Raw genomic sequence first — 19,453 nt, 5'->3', positions numbered from 1 at the left:
ACAGTGGATGGGGCCCTGGGCAATCTGATCTAGCGCCTGATCTAGCAGCTGGAGCCCTGCCCACAGCAGGGGGGTTGGAACTTGATGATCCTTGAAGTCCCTTCCAACCCAAGCCATTCCATGATTCTGCAATCCTATGATTCTTCTGCTAAAAATTAGAATGCAGACGTTCCTTTCACTACTTCATTAGAAGCTAACTACTAAGGGTTCACACTTCTATTTGTCCCTAAGATATCTATCAAAAACAAAAACTCACTTCTTTGGCACTCCTTTTTATTCCCTGCATATCGTAACAGCCAATGCAAAATTCACACCCAAGTAAGAAGAAACAGGACCACGCAAAATCATATATAACCCCTCCTCAACGCAGTGATCTAATTCTACATACCCTTGCTCTTCTGTCACTTACTACACTGAATCTTTCATATTCCTATGCAACACTGCCCTCTCTAATTAAAATTCCCAGTTTCACCTGTCCCTATAGGTGAAAGCTTGGACTATAAATCAAAGAAGAAACACTGATGAGAATTGCTTCCTGTTATTACAAAGAGTAAAAGGAAGAAACTGCGCAACACTCTACTCTTACAAATCTTTGATGACACGTTTCTGATAACCACACAAGTCGCAGGAAAACTATCTGGAAAAATCAGGAAAACAAAGGAAGTCATTCTGCAACACTTTTGGAAGCAAATAAGTTTTCAATAGTCCTTTAGTAGAGATTAATATGCAGAAATATATGTATAAATTACATTGAATTACAAATTACAGAATTTTCAACCACACAGCTGAACTTCCCAGCATATTATGAAACTCTCTAAAAGATGAAAGCTTCCTTTTTCAGAAATACAGATTCCTAAATTTAGATTCTGTGACAGAAAGAACATGGAGATAAAGAGCATTAAGTGGAAGGAAGGATAAAGGAGCAAAGATGTTGAATGGAAGGAGATAAAGCTACATATTACAGAAACTGAAAAAAGGCAAATAGTAAGTAATTTCAAGTAAAAGAGAAGAAACAAAGTTATATTGACACAATTTCTAAATGATTAGTCAGAAATTGTTGCCTTTTAATCAGACTCTGAAATGATGAAATATAGGAATTAATTAATATATTTTTTGTATTATAATATATAAAAAAATGCCTTTTTATGCACCTCATCATGTCTCACTGCCATGGGCACACACCAATTGCCCATATGGTAGAGCAGCCCCACCTTTGCAAACCTTTTCTCTCACCCACAGTCCCCATTTGCCCTCTTCCCTTTACACTATTAGAAAATCAGAAACAAATAAAATATTTGAGAACATTATTTGTATAAAATGTAAAAGCTTTCTATTATTAATGATTTTTATGAACGTATAGTTTACAATACTTAAGCTAAAAAAAGCAGAGATGAATATCTAGAAATCAAGCTGCTAATTCCTCTCCTCTTTTTTCTCCTGCTTTCTGTACTCCTTCAGCCTTTTCCCAAGACTTACTGTTCCAGTGTGAGCCCCACAGCAAATTTTTCATCCCACTGTACTTAAACTGCTAAAGAACCAGTGCTCATCTTTAATTTTCGGTTTGGATTTTTTTTTTCTGAATATTTCTAGTAACGCACCTCAAATCCTATCCTTACTCTGTCTTTAGAGTAAGAAACTTCATACTTAGGCACTTTTATTTTTGAAAGTAAATAGTATGCAACAGCCATACATTAAAATGTCTGGTTTCACTTAAACTTTGATTGTGTTTTTGCAAAGCAGAGAGGCTAGAAAGCAATACTCATTAACAAGCACCAGTATGACTAACTGCAGTTCATTTGCTATTCCACATTACAGCCTAGAGCAAACATCTCCAACTGTGGGATTGAACACATCCCTGGAGGTGTTTACCCCATGCTTTCAAGGCCAGGCTTGATGGGTTCCTGAGCAGTCTGACCTAGTGGCTGGTAGGGGGTGTTGGAACTAGATGATCTTTGAGGTCCCTCCCAACCCAAACCATTCTCCGATTTTATGATTTATCCATTACTGCCAGTTTTAAGATGCAGCACTACTTATAATAAACATTAAATTGAATCTGACAGGACTTAAACTTACCTTTAAACTGGACTCATAGTCTGTGTTCACTTTGAACATAAGTCCAAGTCGCAAATGAATTTCCTTGGCTCGACAAAAGCTGGGATCAACATAAAGCGCCTCCTGAAATGCTTTAATTGCCCTGAAAGACAAACAGATAAAAATATTAATTATTTTTTACTGAAGTATTACTTTTATAGTTGCTAATCATTTGATGACTTAAAATTGAATCAGAAAGAATTGTTACTGAAAAACATATTGACGTAACAGTTTAAATGTTTTCGCTCCATTGCTTTTCAATCTTCAAGGGCTTGTTAATTTTGCACTCCAGACATCTTAATATATTTGAAAATCTAATCTTTTCATTTAACTTAACGCCTGAAACACAGTAACATATCTGCTATTTCAGAAAGGATGATTCAGGAATAAATAACAAAAAAAGTATTGGACACAGCCATCATCCCTTTCAGAACTAAATCCTTGCCAGGTTGTTCCAATTGCAGGTCACATGGATCCCTGAGAGCAGTAGCAGAATGTTAGGCCTGGAAGATCACACATATCTCCTCGCACTGCCCAAACCTGTTCCATTTTCAATGTTGTTACTCCTTTTCTTAGCACTAACACCAATGTAGAGACTCACCTAATACCTATTACTTCCTTACATTACAGTCACTTAGCTTCCTCCAGGAAAACACATAACTTGCTTTTCATATTCCCATGATAGCTGAAGATGGTTCTGATTTTTTAGCTTTAAATCCTCTTTATAGATGCTCCTGTCCATGCTGACACAGTGCCAGACAAAACAGAAGCACTATAGACCAGCTGTATGTCGGGGAAGAAGTACAACTCTAAACAAGATTGACACTGTGTGTTGCTTCTCAGGCCAATTGCATAAAATTAGGACAGCTGAAATGAAGCTAAAAGGTAACAGATTTAAATTCAGAAGAATTCAGAAAGAAGCTAAGACTCATCATGTTAGCTCTCCTGAAATCAAGTGACTGGTTAAAAAGAAAAGATCCTGAAATACATCACAGCCCATACAATGGCAGAAATCAGAAACCTGTCACGCTTAGGGTAGGATTCAAGCATCTATGCCAAGGAGACTAAGTCTCATTCTGTATGCTCCAAGCAATCACACTGGGCAAGGCTGGAGGGAGATCTATACCCTCTGTGGAGCAGCATATGGATGCTGGACAGAACATATACAGTGTCAGAAGTCATATTATGGTCGGGAAAATTGATTTAATTTCCAATCAAAGCATCCTGTTATTTCTAAGGACAAAAGTTGCAAGAAATATTTTCACAGGCTTCATTAACAAAACACGTAAGTTTGCTCTTGAATTCATCAGCAGAAACACTCCTGGTCTAAATATCTTACAGGCACTTTTCTCATTCTTGATGTCAGAACACACTGACAGTGCAGAACTTCCTCTGGACAATACAACAGAAATGTATGTACATTGAAAGCATTATCCTACTTGCTAAAATACAGCTTAAAAACAGACCAATTTAAAAAAAAAAACTGTATTTTCACTGTGGAACAGAAGCGGTGTACAGTCAGAAAAGTTTACCTCACCTTACACACTACTTTTCTCTTTACACAAGGAAAAAGAGCAAGTAAAGCACGAAAGGGACAAAATTGACATTGGCTAAGCTGTTTCTCACACCTTGTTTAAGCTTCATTTGAAATACTGTGAGTGGTGATGAATGACACACCTTAGTAACTATGCTGAAATCATAACTAACAGGAATCCATTTCTTATAACAGTATGCCTACCATTATCTAAATGAATACAATTCAAACTGGAAGGCCAAACACAGAAATGATCACTGGATTTTGTTTTAAAAATGCTTGTAGATTCTATTACCATTTTAAGCTATGCGTTTATTACACAGAGAAGTAGGTATTTATTATTGCACACCTGCATTTCTTAACTTTAATATAGTATTCAGACTCTTAGCCACTGCTATTTAAAAATCCATTCAAAGACAGAATGCCAAGTTAAGTGCAGTCCCTATCAAATACAGAATAAATCTCCAAAATTAAGACGTTGCAAAGCAGAGAGGCTAGAAAGCAATACTCATTAACAAGCACCAGTATGACTGACTGCAGTTCATTTGCTATTCCACATTACAGTCTAGAGCAAAGATCTCCAATTGTGGGATTGAACACATCCCTGGAGGTGTTTACCCCATCCCATATGTGGAACTGTAACCCTGCTCACATACACTCTGTCCTCCTCCCAAGCCCACAGGCAAAAAAGATGGGTCTGAAGGATCCAAGGCATACAAGTTGCTGAGATGTTTTCCCTCAAAGCTCTTCACTGGTACCAAAACCAAAGAGGTGATATAAGCCAACAGCCTGATGAGCTGTCACACATTGAACAGGACAAGGCTTAAGAGAAAACAACTTCCTTCAGAGATGGCAAGAGAGCCATCTTCAAATTGGTTGTTAGACTCCACCTCTTAACTGGCCTTCATGCACAGACAGAGCTTCCTACTTCAACCCAAAGGCTGAATAAGAATTGAATTTGATTTAACCAAAGGCTAAATCAGAACTGAATGTCTGTGAGCTCTCAGGTTGTAGAAATAAACAACAGTGGTCTAAATTACCCCTAAATTACCTGAAAATACTTCAGGTTGTTCTCTATAGACATTGGTCAACCAGTTGTTAAGAAACAACTTTGGTTAAATCTTATTTATCTAATAAATCTAAATTTATTTCAATTAAATTAGAGTTTTCAACAAGAACAGAAGAGTTGCCATTGACGAGCAGGAAAGGTTAGCTAACGTTAGACAAAAGGAGAAAGCAGGACTGGAAAACAGACACTACAGAGCATTAAGTGCACCTCTGGGCTTACACTGTGTACAGCACTGCTACAAAAATTCAGGCAAAAAAAAAAAAAATGACACAAATCTATCATCTCCAAATCAAGACTTTCAAAATCAATGCTGCAGCTATCTTCCCACCCACTCACCTATACAACAATGCCTCTCACTATGAAAGTGAAGAAAGTAGCTGAAGAATAATTAATAGAATATATTAAAGATTCAGTGAACTCTCATAAGACTTTCTGGAAAGTTTGACTTGCATTGATTGTGAATATAATCAGATCTGAACCAGGCAAAAGAATATTACAAAACAGCATCAATTAACAGTTTCAAAGTTAACACATGTACACTTCTAACAAAATACACAGAAAACAGAATAAACGTACAAAACTAAGATTCTACTTAATGAAGTTGGAGTGAACTTTTGTTCTCTTTCAATGTTTTGATCACCTGTTCCAAGCATAACTAATAAAAATGTCATGACACATGGACAAATTTCTATTTGAAATTCACCAAAGCAATTTGAACATAAACAAAAGCTACAAATACAGAAGAAATCATCACTGCAATTTTACAAAATGCTTTAGCAGACCTCAGATATAATAATTCTCTGTTTATTATGCCCTAGCAATCGAATGCCGAAACATTTTGAGCAGCAGTCTCCAAAAATTTATATATAGCAGCAGCTAAGACTGCCTTCTTTTTCTGATATTAACAGATACTGTGCTTTTTCATGGAGAAACAAAAGAGAAAAGCAATTACTACTTTGTTAACGGTCTACATATATATTTTCATTTTACATATACATAAAAGGAATATGTAGACCTAGCCACCAGAAAACTAAGCACTATTTTAACTATTCAGTATCTACACAAAGCATGTTTAAACTCTACTCTCCTGATTAATGTAACTGCACACTGGAACAACCAGAACTGTGATAGAAGAAAGAAGGAAACACAGATACAGATATGCACATTAAAGGTAACAGGTTATTGGTGAAAAAACTTTGTTTTTTACTCTCAAATAACATCCCTCATGGACTTTCCCGAAGCAGGTGTTTTCAAAGCAGGAACTCCACAGTGGACTGCAAATTACCAGTGCAATGTCAATGTCAATTAGGCAAATCTCAGCATCTCCCATGCAAACTGCAGCCACTGGATGATTTCATCACATGCTGTGCCCTCCACAATGGTACAAACTATTGATGTACCTGGAGGCATACAAATGCTGTATGTGATCAGGCAATCCAGTGGCTCCTGTTTGCACAAAAGAGTGGAGTGCTCCCATTAAAGTTAAGGAGGCCCCCAGAAGGGGGTTTGCATTGCTATGCACACCAGTCTGTGTGGAAGAGCCTAGTCCCCTGGATCTTCCCAGAGAAGTGGTGGAGTCACCATCCCTGGAGGAGCTCAAGAAACATTCAGATGTTCTACTAAGGGACTTGGTTTAGTGGGAAATATTGGTGATAGGTGGATGGTTGGATTGGATGATCTTGAAGGTCTTTCCCAACCTTGGTGATGCCATGATTCTATTATCTGTCAACCCCTGACACAGACTGCTTGAGAAGCATCCGAAGGATCTGGTCCTGCTGAAAAAACATTAGCAATCCCTCTCAAGCATAAATCCTCCTATGTTAGTAACAGCTTATCACTGAAAATGAAAAACGTTTTGAGGGATGAAGCAGAAGCACAAAGAATGGACCTTATCAGCACAAGCCTCTCACTGTCACAGGCAAAAAGTGACTGTCATGAAATAACAGTTTCTTGCACAGATGAACTTGGAATACAACAGCAAAGGTTGGACTAACGAGACTAATGAAAAAATTTACATTCCCCTGCAGACTTGAGTACTTTAAAAATACTCTAATAGGCTGTTTTACTTTTTCAAATGACTGTCAGAACAGAAAAACTCCACTTTCTTTAAAAATAAAATTTAAAAAAAAAAAAAAAAAAAAAAAAAAAGATGAAACAATGACAATCTCTCTCACATACATTATCCAGCAATTTGCAGGGTAATAGTCACTGAAAACACTGCAGACTGGCCTCAGAGAACCTCAGTTTGTGTTCTGGAATCCAAAGAGCATGCTAGAACCAATTCCAGGACACAGTTGCAGAGCTTCATTTTTTTCTGTTGGTGGGTTCAACATAAATAAGCAAATGATAAACCAGTCAGGTTCAAAATCCTTACTGAGTTAAAAGAGCCAATCTGGCATCCAAGCCATTACACAGACTGTAGCTATTGTGCAAAACTGAAGGTAACCTTTGGTGAACTACCAAAACTTTCAATTTTCAGTCAGGAAGAAAACTCATGAGAACATCAAATTATTCAAGTTATAACAATATCTCAGCTATCTCCTGGTATTTTGCTCTACTGGAGAAAAACAGAAACAACAAGGAAAATCAGTCATCCACTTTTCTCACTGCTTGATGATAAACGGTGTAAAACAACAGACATTAAAATTTAAGATCTATATGACATTTTTTTAATATGTTTGATACAGTTTTTTGAGGTAAATCCTTCTGTCATATTTTCCAATGACAATTGCATAAAATGTCTTTGATCTGATTACACTATCACGATTTTTGTATATGCTTATATGTATATAAATACTTTCAGTCCTTACATGAATTGTTAAAACAACCAATATAAAATGATGTGTCAGCTAAGATTTAGTACTTAACACCGTAGCGCTTCTTTACTATGTAGAGAAGTGTGTAATACTGAACACAGTGAACTTCATATGTGACTTGGAGTCAGCCCAACACTTCTTTTTATGAATACTAGAAAATTCAAAAATAAAATAATAAAGAAGAAGCATTCTAAAACTGACCTTATTCCTACTCACTTTTATATCATCCCTATTTACGTGACAGATGGAAAATCATCAAACACTTCATTAACCCTGCCTTTCGGGAGGAATATGTACATGACTCTCATTAAAGCCTATGAATATCTAAGATTGTGTGGATAATATAAAATATTCATGAATTAAGCACAATAGGCTAAAGAATGTTAAACAGTGCTGAGGTCTCTTCTACCTTTGTGAAACACACATATTTGTGTACTTTTTAACATAAATAAATGGAATAGCTGCAGCAAGAAACAAGGCCCTGCATGTGGCAGGGGGGTTGGAGATTCATGATCCTTGAGGTCCCTTCCAGCCCTGGCCATTCTGTGATTCTGTGATTCTGTGACTAGCACTCTACCATGAAAGGAGCGGGATTCTCCTTGCAATCTGCAGTGGAGAAAACAAAGATCTACAAAGAACATACCTACAGTAAGCACCTGCTATCAGCTCCAGCAGATACGTCATAGCTGAATACTCACAACCACACATCCCACTCCTATCCCCAACTAAAGGAAAAATCACTCAAAGCAACTTAAGAAAGAATCGCATAGAGAAGCAAAAGATTTTATCTGTATTAGATTTTCTTCCTCTAGCAATTCCACCCAGCGCTCTCCTGAAACTCAAATTCCTTAGTACTACACCACATATAATTTTCCTGTATGAATGAAGTAAAAAATTTGATTATTTTAAATGATCTTAACATACAGCTCTATGTGCAGTTAAGACATTATAAATTAAGTCTATCAATTTACACTCATTTATTCTCAACAAGCTTTTTGAAAAGCACATAAGAAAAATCTTTATTAGTTCCCAGCCATGATTTACCAGTACTTAAGCTTCACAACCAACTGACGTTGTTGCTGCATCCACAGGAACGAGCTAAAAAGCCTCATCTACTAATGGTAACAATCTACGTTGAACAGGTGGTCTTTCAAAAATTAACTACTCTAAATTTAACTTCTTTGACTCACGTAATTTCACCTCAGTTTGCTACCATTTTCACAGTGCAAAATGTATCGTGTCAAAAGATGAAGTGCAGCCTATATTGGAACAAGAACATTCCGTAAACCAGCAAAATTGAAGATCAGGCACAACCTCAAAATAAAAGATTCTCAATTTTCCTGAAAACTTTTCTGTTCTTTCCACGTTAATTAGGATGCAACAGAATCGCATGCCACGTACAATACATACATTTCACCACTATTTATAAAGAAAACATTTGAGCCATAAGAGGGAAAAAAAAAAAAAACAAACAAAAAACCCTCAAGGTTCTGAGCTCACGATTTAACCAAATTACATTAACTTGAAGAATAAAACCTTATTTCCTGGCTGAGGAAAGCATGAATCTTTTGTCTTACAGATACATAGAAGCTTTTGATGAACCAACAGTTTACTGAAGAGGGGGAAAAGATGTCATTTTGTCCTCTGAAGCTGTCACCCAGTAGCCACTTTACTCTTCTAGCTTCAGGCCAAGCCCAATATGATCATGAACTTTTTACTCATCTATTAATGAAATTACTTTTATTTTATTAGCAGCTTCTATATGAAGTGTTACTAGAGAAATAAACATTACAAGGAAATCACCAGAAATGACTGCTAAAAAGGAAGGATAAAACTAATCAATTTTATGAAGAAAACTATGACCTAAACACTGCACCTTTTTTACTTTTTTTTTTTTTCTTTTCCCCAATGGTATCTAAATAAATTGCAACTTTCTTACTATTGACCAGGAAAGCATGAGAATCTCAATAGAACCCCAGTGATCAAGTCTATTCTGTTCATCACTCTTCTCTCAGTTCCAGCGAAGCAAAAGAAAAACAAAACTTCCCACAAAATTAAAACACCAAAACCAGCCCTTCTTCTATCCCCAACAGAACAGCAGCCCCTTCCCACTCACAAAAATCCAGCCAGAATTTACAGCTCTTTATAGCTCTGGGATTTTATGTCAGTTTTAAACATTCATGGCAAAGCACTTGTCTGTTCATGTACTGCTGCTCATGTTTAAAGTTTTCACCATACACAGTTATGGAAAAATTACTGAACAGCAGCTAAACAGAAACTTCTTATGTCAACACGTCCCAGAGAAATGTAAAATTTGTTCACAACACAGGCTACTGACCATACATATGAAGAATTCATAGAAACCTGTCAAATCATACCATTTCATTCCCCTTGCTGAATTGTGTGATAGGAAGCTAAACCACTTTTTTCTGTAATTGCTCTCCTATTCAAGCAACTGCTGTGTTTGCAATGAGCACGTTACAGTCAAATAAATATGAGATCCAGGACAACGTACCTTCTATCATCATATTTACACTATAACAATTAAACTATTGTATACTAAAGTTGAAATATTCATTTATCAATGAAACACCATAACATACACTAATACTGTTAGTTTATTCCAACTTACCATTGAAAGGCATTGTAATGGAAGTAGACCAAACCAAGGCCATATAAAAAGGCAGCATTCTGTAAAGAAAAGAAACAGTGTTAGAACCCAGATAAACCAACGTGACTGAACTGCAAGTATTTGCTCACTGTTCAATGTTCAATTTCCACTGTAAAATATGCATATTTTAATTTCATTGAGAAGGATGAACAAAAAAAAAAAAAAAAAAAAAAGGAATGAGATTTTAGAGATTTAAAAAACAGATTAAATTCTCTATAAAATTTGAAATTAAATTCTGAATTTAAATGTAGAAATTTATCTCTGGAGGAACAGTAATAATAATATGCAAGTACTTTTACATCAAGAGAAACTAATGTGCTTTGTTCTATTTGCAGAACAGCAGGGAAGCAAATGATGGTCTGGCAATTTAATACAACAAAAATGTTTTATAACCTAAGAGCATGCCACAGTTACAGTAATTTACATTCATGTAAAACAAAGATGCACACTTTAATTTTATTGTCTAGAATAGAAGCTGAGTTAAAAGAATCTGAAAACATGCTCAAGGAATTTCTACTTTTTATCAATATTAAAAACTCATCAGCTTCAAATTGAGAGCATTAATGATGTTTCTTCATCATTAATCAAATTTCTATCTTTGATTTTCTTATTTTGTAGTAGAAAGAAAAAAAAAAGGACCACTCTTGAACTAAAAACTCTTTTTCCACTTTTTTTTCCGAAGTGACATTACTAAGGAGTTCAATGAATGTTTACAAATAATTATTACATATTTCTTAAAATATGGAAAAATAAACAAATTGCTTTTTCTTTTGATAAAATGTTATGTCACAGTATAATTATTTAGCAGCTATTCTATTATTTATAGAAGAAAATATATATGCTGCCTACGTCACAATTTTAGTTTTTTCTTCTGTGTGTTGCCATTTTCGAGAGACCATGAATACATCTAAAATGAAAGGGCTCTGACACATGAACACAGATGAAATTTCTACTGTTGAAGATTCTTCTTCAAGATAATCCCTATTCCACTCCTGTTCATTTCTTCAACAATTTTATTTTTATGGAATGTCAGAAAAAGAATCTGAACAATGCGTTAGACCAAACTGAGATACATAAGACAACTAATTTTCTCCTAGAAAATAAGTGGTAACCAAAACCTAATTTGAAGAGCAACCATTCATCAGAAACAGAACCTAGTATTATGATTTCAATATATCTCGTTTGTATTTTCTAAATGCAAATTATAAACAGGGGAATCGCCAAAGATGCATTCATGAATACAGTTGGAACACAGCTTCAGAAATGGATAGATTCCAAGAAAATGTTTTGGAATGACCAGATACTATGACTATCAGGGCACTGTAGAAAGGGGGTGGAAAGGGAAGCTCATAAACAATAAAAGATGATACGCTAACATTAGCATAAAATTACATTCCAGTTCCAGTGCCCAAAAGCACAACACGAACATTATAAACACACAGATCTTAAATTCCACACCCCATGTATTTCCAGTTATCCAAATGTGTTCTGGCAACAACAGACTAGGAATAACGAAAAGCTCAAAAATGGAACATACATAACGTCTTGGTCTAGAAGTCTTTTTAAACAAAGTAAGACAGTAAGAGATATTTTCACATGTGCAACTTGGAAACCTGCAAAATAGAGAATACACGCATAGCAACCTCTACCCTGTTCAGTTCAGGCTTCTTTGCAGAAGAGAAGATAACAAAATTGTGCAATGTTATTTGGAGATTCAATAACTGTGATTCAAGACCAGATCACCATACCAGTTGAGAAGAATAATCAAAAAATCCTTAATCACTACTGCATCACAACTGCAAAATTCATCACAACCACAAAAAAATATGCCAGATAACTAAAACTTCTTCAGTCTTCGAAGAATTTAATTTCCTCTTCTGACATCTATTAAAGTTCACAATACAGGTGAGTTATACACTCAGAATATTGATGTATCTGTTATTTTGATTCAAAGTGCTAACAATACTCAACATTGAAAGCATATGACAAGACCAAAATAGAAGTGATTTGTCCAAATGCACTAATATATCAAATTTACGTAAAGCTTTCAAGTTGTTCCTGCACCAGTAAAATAAAAATCCACTATTACTGTTCTTCCCTGGTTCTGTGGCTGGTTTTCTAATTTTTCTCATTCTTATTTTCGTTTGGCCTTACAAAGCATTTGAAACTGACCTTATAAGCATGCTAAGACACCACTGTCTTCTCAATATAAATCAGGGTAAGATTTAAGATTTCATAATAATTTACTGTCAACATAAAGATGCAAACTCCAAAAATTTCAGAATGAAAATTCTGAAAAGTCAGCATGAAGCACATTCATCTGTTCCGAAACACTATAGCTCTAATTTAATGTAACACCATAAGCACTGCTTGTTCATTATTTATTAGGTTTGCCCTAATAATTAAAAAATACTTATTAATCTGGTCTTGAAGCTGGATGTGACTTTCACAAGGACTAGAAGATAATACAGTGGCTCATGTAAGCAGTAGTTTCCCGCCACTCATTCAAGGTGAGTTACACATGAAGTTCATTACTTCAGTAACTGACTTTTCTGCCTCTATTGCAGAATACCATCAAGCTCAACATGCAGTCAAGTCTAATCGGCAACAGCCAATATCAAAGGCTAGAACAGTTTACCGCTTATAAGGACCAAGAAAGATCACGAGGGTTGCATTGCAACACGGAATTTCCATCAAAAAATGTGCTTTTCCTTGACATTGTAAGATTCTGTGACTCTGCATACTCTGACTTAAGAAATCTGTCTTCATTTGACACTGTTACTTGCTTTTGAATAGAAGTATATCACAAAAAGTATCTGTCCTGTTTTTTTCTGTAAACTTTTTTTGTTTAATTTAATGCTTGCTATTCAAGACCTTGCCATAAATAGCTGCTGATGGGAAATAAAAACCAACACTTTTTTTCCTCCAAACATTTTTCCATAAAGAACAGAAACCTATGGAAAAGACTGTAAGAAGATAATTTTCAAGTTCCTCAGAATCTTCACAATTCCTAAGAACTCATTCTAAAATTCATTCTTCGGCTTTGAATATCTAAACGTAATTTTTATGTTATCAGATCCCTGTCTTCACAGAAATCTACAAGAAAGTTGCAAGCTGAGACACACTGTACCTCAAAATTGAATCTGAACGTCAGTCTCTTTCGTTCTACAGCAATGCCGCTAAAAATCATACAAATTGGAAATGCAATTTCCAAGTTGGTGTCATTTGCATTTTCTACAACCCATTCAGAATGTTAAAATGTTTCATACCAACCACTAGATGGCTGAAATATCTCTTTCAATTTTTATAAGCTTATGTAGTTAAAAAAGACTGTAGGGCTTATATTGTGGATTTTGCTACTCACAAGTACTCCTTTAAACTGAGCAAAATTTCAGTTACATTTAACAACATACATTTTACTGATAGGTAACTCAGGAGACAAAAAGTTATCTTCTGTACCATTCTATGTAACTGAATTTCTGACATGAAAAATCTATTTATTGGAGACCCATGTCAACTGAAGGCACTGAACAGGTTTTAAAACAACTGCACAGCATAACTATCGTTCTGTGAAATCATAAGAGAATTTGAGAAGAAGAATATATCTACCAGCTGATACCAAATCAGTTATTTAATTACCAGATTAAACAATGAAATATAGCATGGACTTCCTAAAGCAGAATTTCTGTGGATATTTTTGTTGAGGAAAATGATCTAATGTAATGCCAAGAGGCATGTTAAAAAGAGGATGCTTTCCACAAAACTTCTTAATCTTAACAGCGTCATTCCAGTGTGACATTCCAGAGAACAAGCTCTCGTTCTCTCCAACATGGCATAAATTACTCTGGAAGAGGCCTGGCTGTGATATTCCCTGCCTGTAAGAGCAGGCTTTCCAGTGTCAGTTGTCTTCTCTGAGGAGTTAATTTTATTTTACAGAAGAGTTCACCTGGAAGAGACTATCAAAGATCATTGAGTTCAGCAGCCCGACCACTTCAGCGCTAACCAGAAGTTGAAGCATATTACTGGGGGCACTGTACAAATGCTTTCTGAGCAATGACAAGAATGGAACATCAACCACCCCTCTAGGAAGACATTCCAATCTTTGACCACCCACACAGCAAAGAAAATTTACTTCATTTTTTTTAATATCTGCAATTAAATAATAAATTTTATGAAAATTCTATTGTTGTAGATAATTTCATCTTCAGACTGCATTTAAAAAAATCAGTCTTTCTTGAAAATCTTAATTTAAATAAGAGGTCATCAGATACAAGTTATGTTAGAGAGGAATTTCTTCAAGAAAAATGAAAAACGACATACAAAATATAAGTTTAAGTAGTCCTCTAAAGTAATGGAAAACTGTTGTTTATTAAGTTGTTAGGGGAAGAACTACACTTAGATCTAGAAAATTAAATCTAATTGACTTACATTAGTGTCTTATGGAAAAAATGTAAATGTGGGGCTGGTATTAAATTTTCATTCATTTTTAATGAATTTGAAGTGAAAGCAAATAGATGTATTCCCAAACAGAAAACAAATTGAATGCTAGAAATTTGTAAGTGCTTAAAAAACCATCTTGATTACAGAGCTATGATAGCAGGTAGAATTTCATGTGGTACTTTGAGCTTTTTAAACTGAAGCATTATTTAAAATTATTTGTCTACAGCACCTCATGTATACATAGTTGATGTCTGAGAAGTTAATCTGAGTATCAAAAGAAGAAAACAGTACAGAAAGTTTAGACACCAAAAAAACCCTACAGCAATTTAATAAAGATACAGAAGACTATACTGAGAAATATGTTACTGTATGAAAGGTAAGCATAGTTCAACTTGACATTTTGCTAGAATCTAATCATCCTTTTCTTAAACACAGAACAGCAGAATGAAATTCCAGATAAATGATAGAAGCGTATATGAGAATTGCTTCCAGAGGAGACAGGAAGGAGGATGAATCAACATATATGATGTAAAAAGAAATTCTGCAAACTTTTAGTACAAGAATAAGAGGGTATCCACTCACACCAAGGCGAAGCTGTTGTAGTTTAAAATTAATCTGCGGAACTTAACTTTGCAAGGTATCTTTAAATAAGTGCTCCCTAGAGTCATATAAAAGGATGTCGTATTAACACAGAGGAGAAAATCTCTGTAACATAAAATTGGTGAACTGGCTGTCTTCTTTTTTCCTCTCTTCCTTCTCCTTCAGGCTATTGGCTAGCTGTGTAAGTAATCAAGTTTAGCAATAAAGTTCCCCAGAGGAAAAGATCTTAAAGATAACAACATTGAGAGGTTTCTTATAACTTTCCCTTTTAAGATACGGTAATAGCCAGAATTAAGGAGAGACTTACAAATTTAAAAACATTCAGGTTCTTGCTTCAGCACAGCTGTGATGTTTCTGGAAGCAGTTCAGAGTTGATTTTCCAGAAGTTAAATGACTGACAGAAATAATAAGCAATATCAGGCACAGCAACAGTGATGTAATAAGAAGAAGAGGAATTAGTGAGGGGAAGAAGACTGAGTTGTAGCACAAATGAAGAAAGAGCTAAGTAGTGCACCAACGAACAGCGAAGAGAGACAAGAGAGAGTGAAAGAGGTGTCCTACCATTTGCCTTGCCCATATTTTTTTGTTTTGTCTTTAAAAGTTGAAGGCTCTTAAACTCACTACTATATATATATTCACTGAGTGGGCTGAAAATTTACTGAGGTATGGTCTTCTGTTAAAAAATGATGATTTGATGGAAATGAAGTATTCTGTGGGAATGGTTGGTGGGCTGCCCAGCTGCTTTGCTTTGCTCTTGGCTGCTGGCCATCTTGTCTGCTCCCCCAGCTGCCTGTCATGTGGGCCTGCTGGCTCGTCTGTTGTATCCTATTTTAAGTATTTGTACATTCTAACAAATAAAACACCAAATCACCAATTAGAATCCCAATTAGCGATTACTACTAAACCAACTACTGTCTTAATTAGAAAATCATTTTCAGTAATAATTGATATCTAACTAGCAACCATTTATCAACGATCTGGTATTTCTCTGCTTTAAATAATGACCTTAAAAAATACATTTTAATATTTCATATATTTATAATAAAAACAAATATTAAATATATACACATATATCCAAACTATGCTATCCAGTTAAACTGTATTTTATAATGTTAGTGACTCATATTAAAAAAACAACTCAAAGTTGAAGCAAGTAGTAAGATTTTTTTTTTTTTTTTTTGCTTAAGGCTGATATTCAGCATTTTGTTCCAAATGTGGGATTTTGTTCAGTTTGCAGTTTACAGAACAAACTGTTTTCAACTAGCACTAATGAAGCCTGCGGAAATGAAAAGCTTCTGCCTGTTGTCCTTCAGCTCCTCCTGTCCTTCTTTTTCCCACTTGTCTTTGTGTGCTTACACACCAACTGGAATTCCTCTGGTTTTCCTGGAGGAGCACCCTGAACGACGTCTTGTCCCCTGTGACATCTTTTTCAGGCAAGATGAGCAAATGCTTGCTTTATATTTGCACTGATGGGTTAAATCTCTTCCCAACGAAGAGAAGCTGATTTACTTCTGTATACTTGGTCTGGAAACTCTTCTCCAGTAAATATTCTCTGTGATATTCCTTGAGGTTTTAAGCTTTGAGAAGTATCACTTCCTATGAAATTGATTCAACGGTGGCTAACAGCCAGGGGAAAAAAAAAGAAAAAAAAGCAATATACAGGTAAAAACTGAATCCGTAGGGAATTTGGTTAAAAATTCAATGTTAAACGTTCCAATTAAACAGAATTCTCTATTCAACTCTGTTGCAGTTACCGCCCAGCACAGCACGAAGTAAGATTCATGACAACAGTAGATGCTACAGACACTTTGCCTCTTAAGTTTTTGTGGCTGTTTTCTTCCATTGTTTTTTTCAGCTGTCTCCTTGTATGTATTTGTATCACTTTGTAGTCACTCCTGCCTCGTTAGATTCAGCTTGTCCACTCCCATTTTATGTGGAGTGTCTCAGGTAGAGCTGTATAATTAATGATTTTAAGGCTTTTTTCCTTGTGATTCATGATAATGATTCTCCAGTAGTAAGAAAGTGACAGAAGAATAATGGTGTATCTTGTAAACTCAGGGGGACTCCTACCTTTGCTGGAAAAGGATGGAAAAAATGGCAAATGAAGAACACAGCATTCCACGCTCGTTCTATTTCATAAAATATTTTGAAGATGATGGGTATAAATAATGATGACCTGTATTCCATATAAAAGTGAATAAAACATTTTAAGAAAACTATCCAAATGTCATCTTCCAAAAAAAAAAAAAAAAAAAAAGAAAAAAAATAGTTGCAATAATGCATGCAAAAGGAAGATTGACTGGCAGCTGAACTTACTGATTCGTGAAACTGTGGTTTCATTATTCGTGAGTGAAGTGTTTAATCTGTCATACTTCTTATGTATCAAGTATATATGGAGCAGTTTTCCAAATGATGAAGGACACAGCCAGAGAGATGCTAAAGAATGGCCAAATAAGACAGAAACCTTTAAACTACAATGAGTTCACTTAAAAGACTGCTTTTACAGCGCTGCTATAACTATTATATATAATATATATATAAAGTACTACTATAACTTTGCAATTGAGTTTACTATATCATGAGTAACTTCTGATGATTTAAAATTAGTTTAAAGCTCATTTCAATGCAAAACAATGGTAACTTCTTGAATTTTTTAAAACCCTCTGTGGTTTCCCTGCCTGTGATGTTGATAGATGTATACGTGAATTAAGGAAAATGCATTTGCCAGTTTTCCTCCACAGGTACTGTTGTTTTTTTGACAATACTTACTCTGAAAAGATAAAAAATCTGACAGTCAAGACTGTAGTTATTTGCTAAGGTATTAAACTAACGAATTTTGTCACAAATGCCAGACTATGTCACAGGAATAACTTTTATATATTAATTGTTTTCACACTGCTGAGTTGCAGGCACATGATCTTTAAGAGTTTTAAACTGTTGTGATTATTGCTCAAGAAACAGAGTTTTAGCAAGTATGATTTATCCAGCTTTATTTTAGAAATCTTTTATAAATCTAATCATTTTCAAGGTACTAGAAAATTTCTTGAAGACTCTGAATAAACCACAGTTAATACCACACATTTGTAATAAACCACTTGCAGGGATTTTCGTCTTTTTGCAGATGCAGAGAATGTGGAGAACATGTTGATAGGTAGTTAAACCATGAAAATTAACTTTATTTTCAGGGTAACAGAGCACTGGAACAGGCTGCCCAGAGAGGCTGTGGAGCCTCCTTCTCTGATGATACTCAAAACCTGTCTGGACGCTTTCCCGTGTAACCTACTGTAGGGAACCTGCCTTAGCAAGGGGCATAGAGTAGATGATCTCTAGAGCTGCTTTTCAACTCCTACAACAATTCCAAATTCAGTGAGCCTGTCAGCTCCCAAAGGCCTATAGTTATTTATGCATAAGAGCCTGAGTGGCATATTTTATGGCATATATTTGGAGAACGGTATGTGGTCTCCAGGGAATTGTTGCTATATACTGAGTAGCGTCAGGATCAACTATTAGGGACAATAGTGTGAAAGCTTCAGCTTTTTTTTCAGTATAGAAACAAACAAATTCACATACTAGGATCATAAAAGATGATCGGCTCTTTTGCTTTCAGCAGGTGGTTAACAGACCCTGTGATTACAGAACATAACCTAAGCTGCAAAATCTTGCATTCCTGTTAAGGTTTTCTAAAAAGCAGTGGCCCCATGCCCACACATCTTTTCTGTATAGCCATGTGATCTATGCGGCCCAGACTGCAAGTTCCATCAGGACTTGAGCAGCAGGGGAAGTGGCCCTTGGAGTCCTGCTGGAAGCAACTTTAATATGCCAAAGACTTGGATTCCTGGTGGTAGCATGCAAACGGAAAGTAAAGAGTAGTCTTATACATGTGCTCATCTTAACCTTTTTCCATATTCTTCCTTCAGACTTCTGCTAGCCAACTGCATGGGGACACTGTTGCTCCTGTTATGCTTTTTATTTATAGATTTATTTCAGAGTATGGTAGGATATACTCCTAAGTTCTGTTCAAATACTGCTGAGCTTTTAATAAACATCACAATATTACTTCAAGAACATTTGGCCCTGCCAGTTACAGTCATGAAGAAACTACATATTTGCCTACATATATCAAAGGTTACGGACCTGCATGGAAAAGGCTGACAGGCCACCTTCAATTTCTTGTTTTTCATTCATCTTGTACTGATCAACAGAATTTGATTTCTCTGACATTTCACTTACCT

General features: G+C 35.5%; 1 protein-coding gene across 8 annotated transcripts in view; it reads right to left on the bottom strand.

Moving 5' to 3' along the window:
• KDM6A (lysine demethylase 6A) overlaps window positions 1–19,453 on the bottom strand; it is a gene marked incomplete at both ends in the record, with an annotated part of 145,611 nt that overhangs the window by 68,706 nt on the left and 57,452 nt on the right. For all 8 annotated transcript variants that reach the window (XM_079536019.1, XM_079536020.1, XM_079536022.1 and 5 more), the window contains 2 exons: window positions 2,074–2,194; window positions 10,143–10,201. In XM_079536019.1, coding sequence (XP_079392145.1) covers window positions 2,074–2,194; window positions 10,143–10,201 — 180 coding nt within the window. The remainder of the gene's footprint in view (window positions 1–2,073; window positions 2,195–10,142; window positions 10,202–19,453) is intronic.

This window comes from Tetrao urogallus (genome assembly GCF_951394365.1).
Source record: "Tetrao urogallus genome assembly, chromosome: 1".
NCBI classification, from domain to species: Eukaryota; Metazoa; Chordata; class Aves; order Galliformes; family Phasianidae; genus Tetrao; species Tetrao urogallus.
Note: the sequence above shows the minus strand (reverse complement) of the source record. Positions and strands in the feature narration are given on the sequence as shown.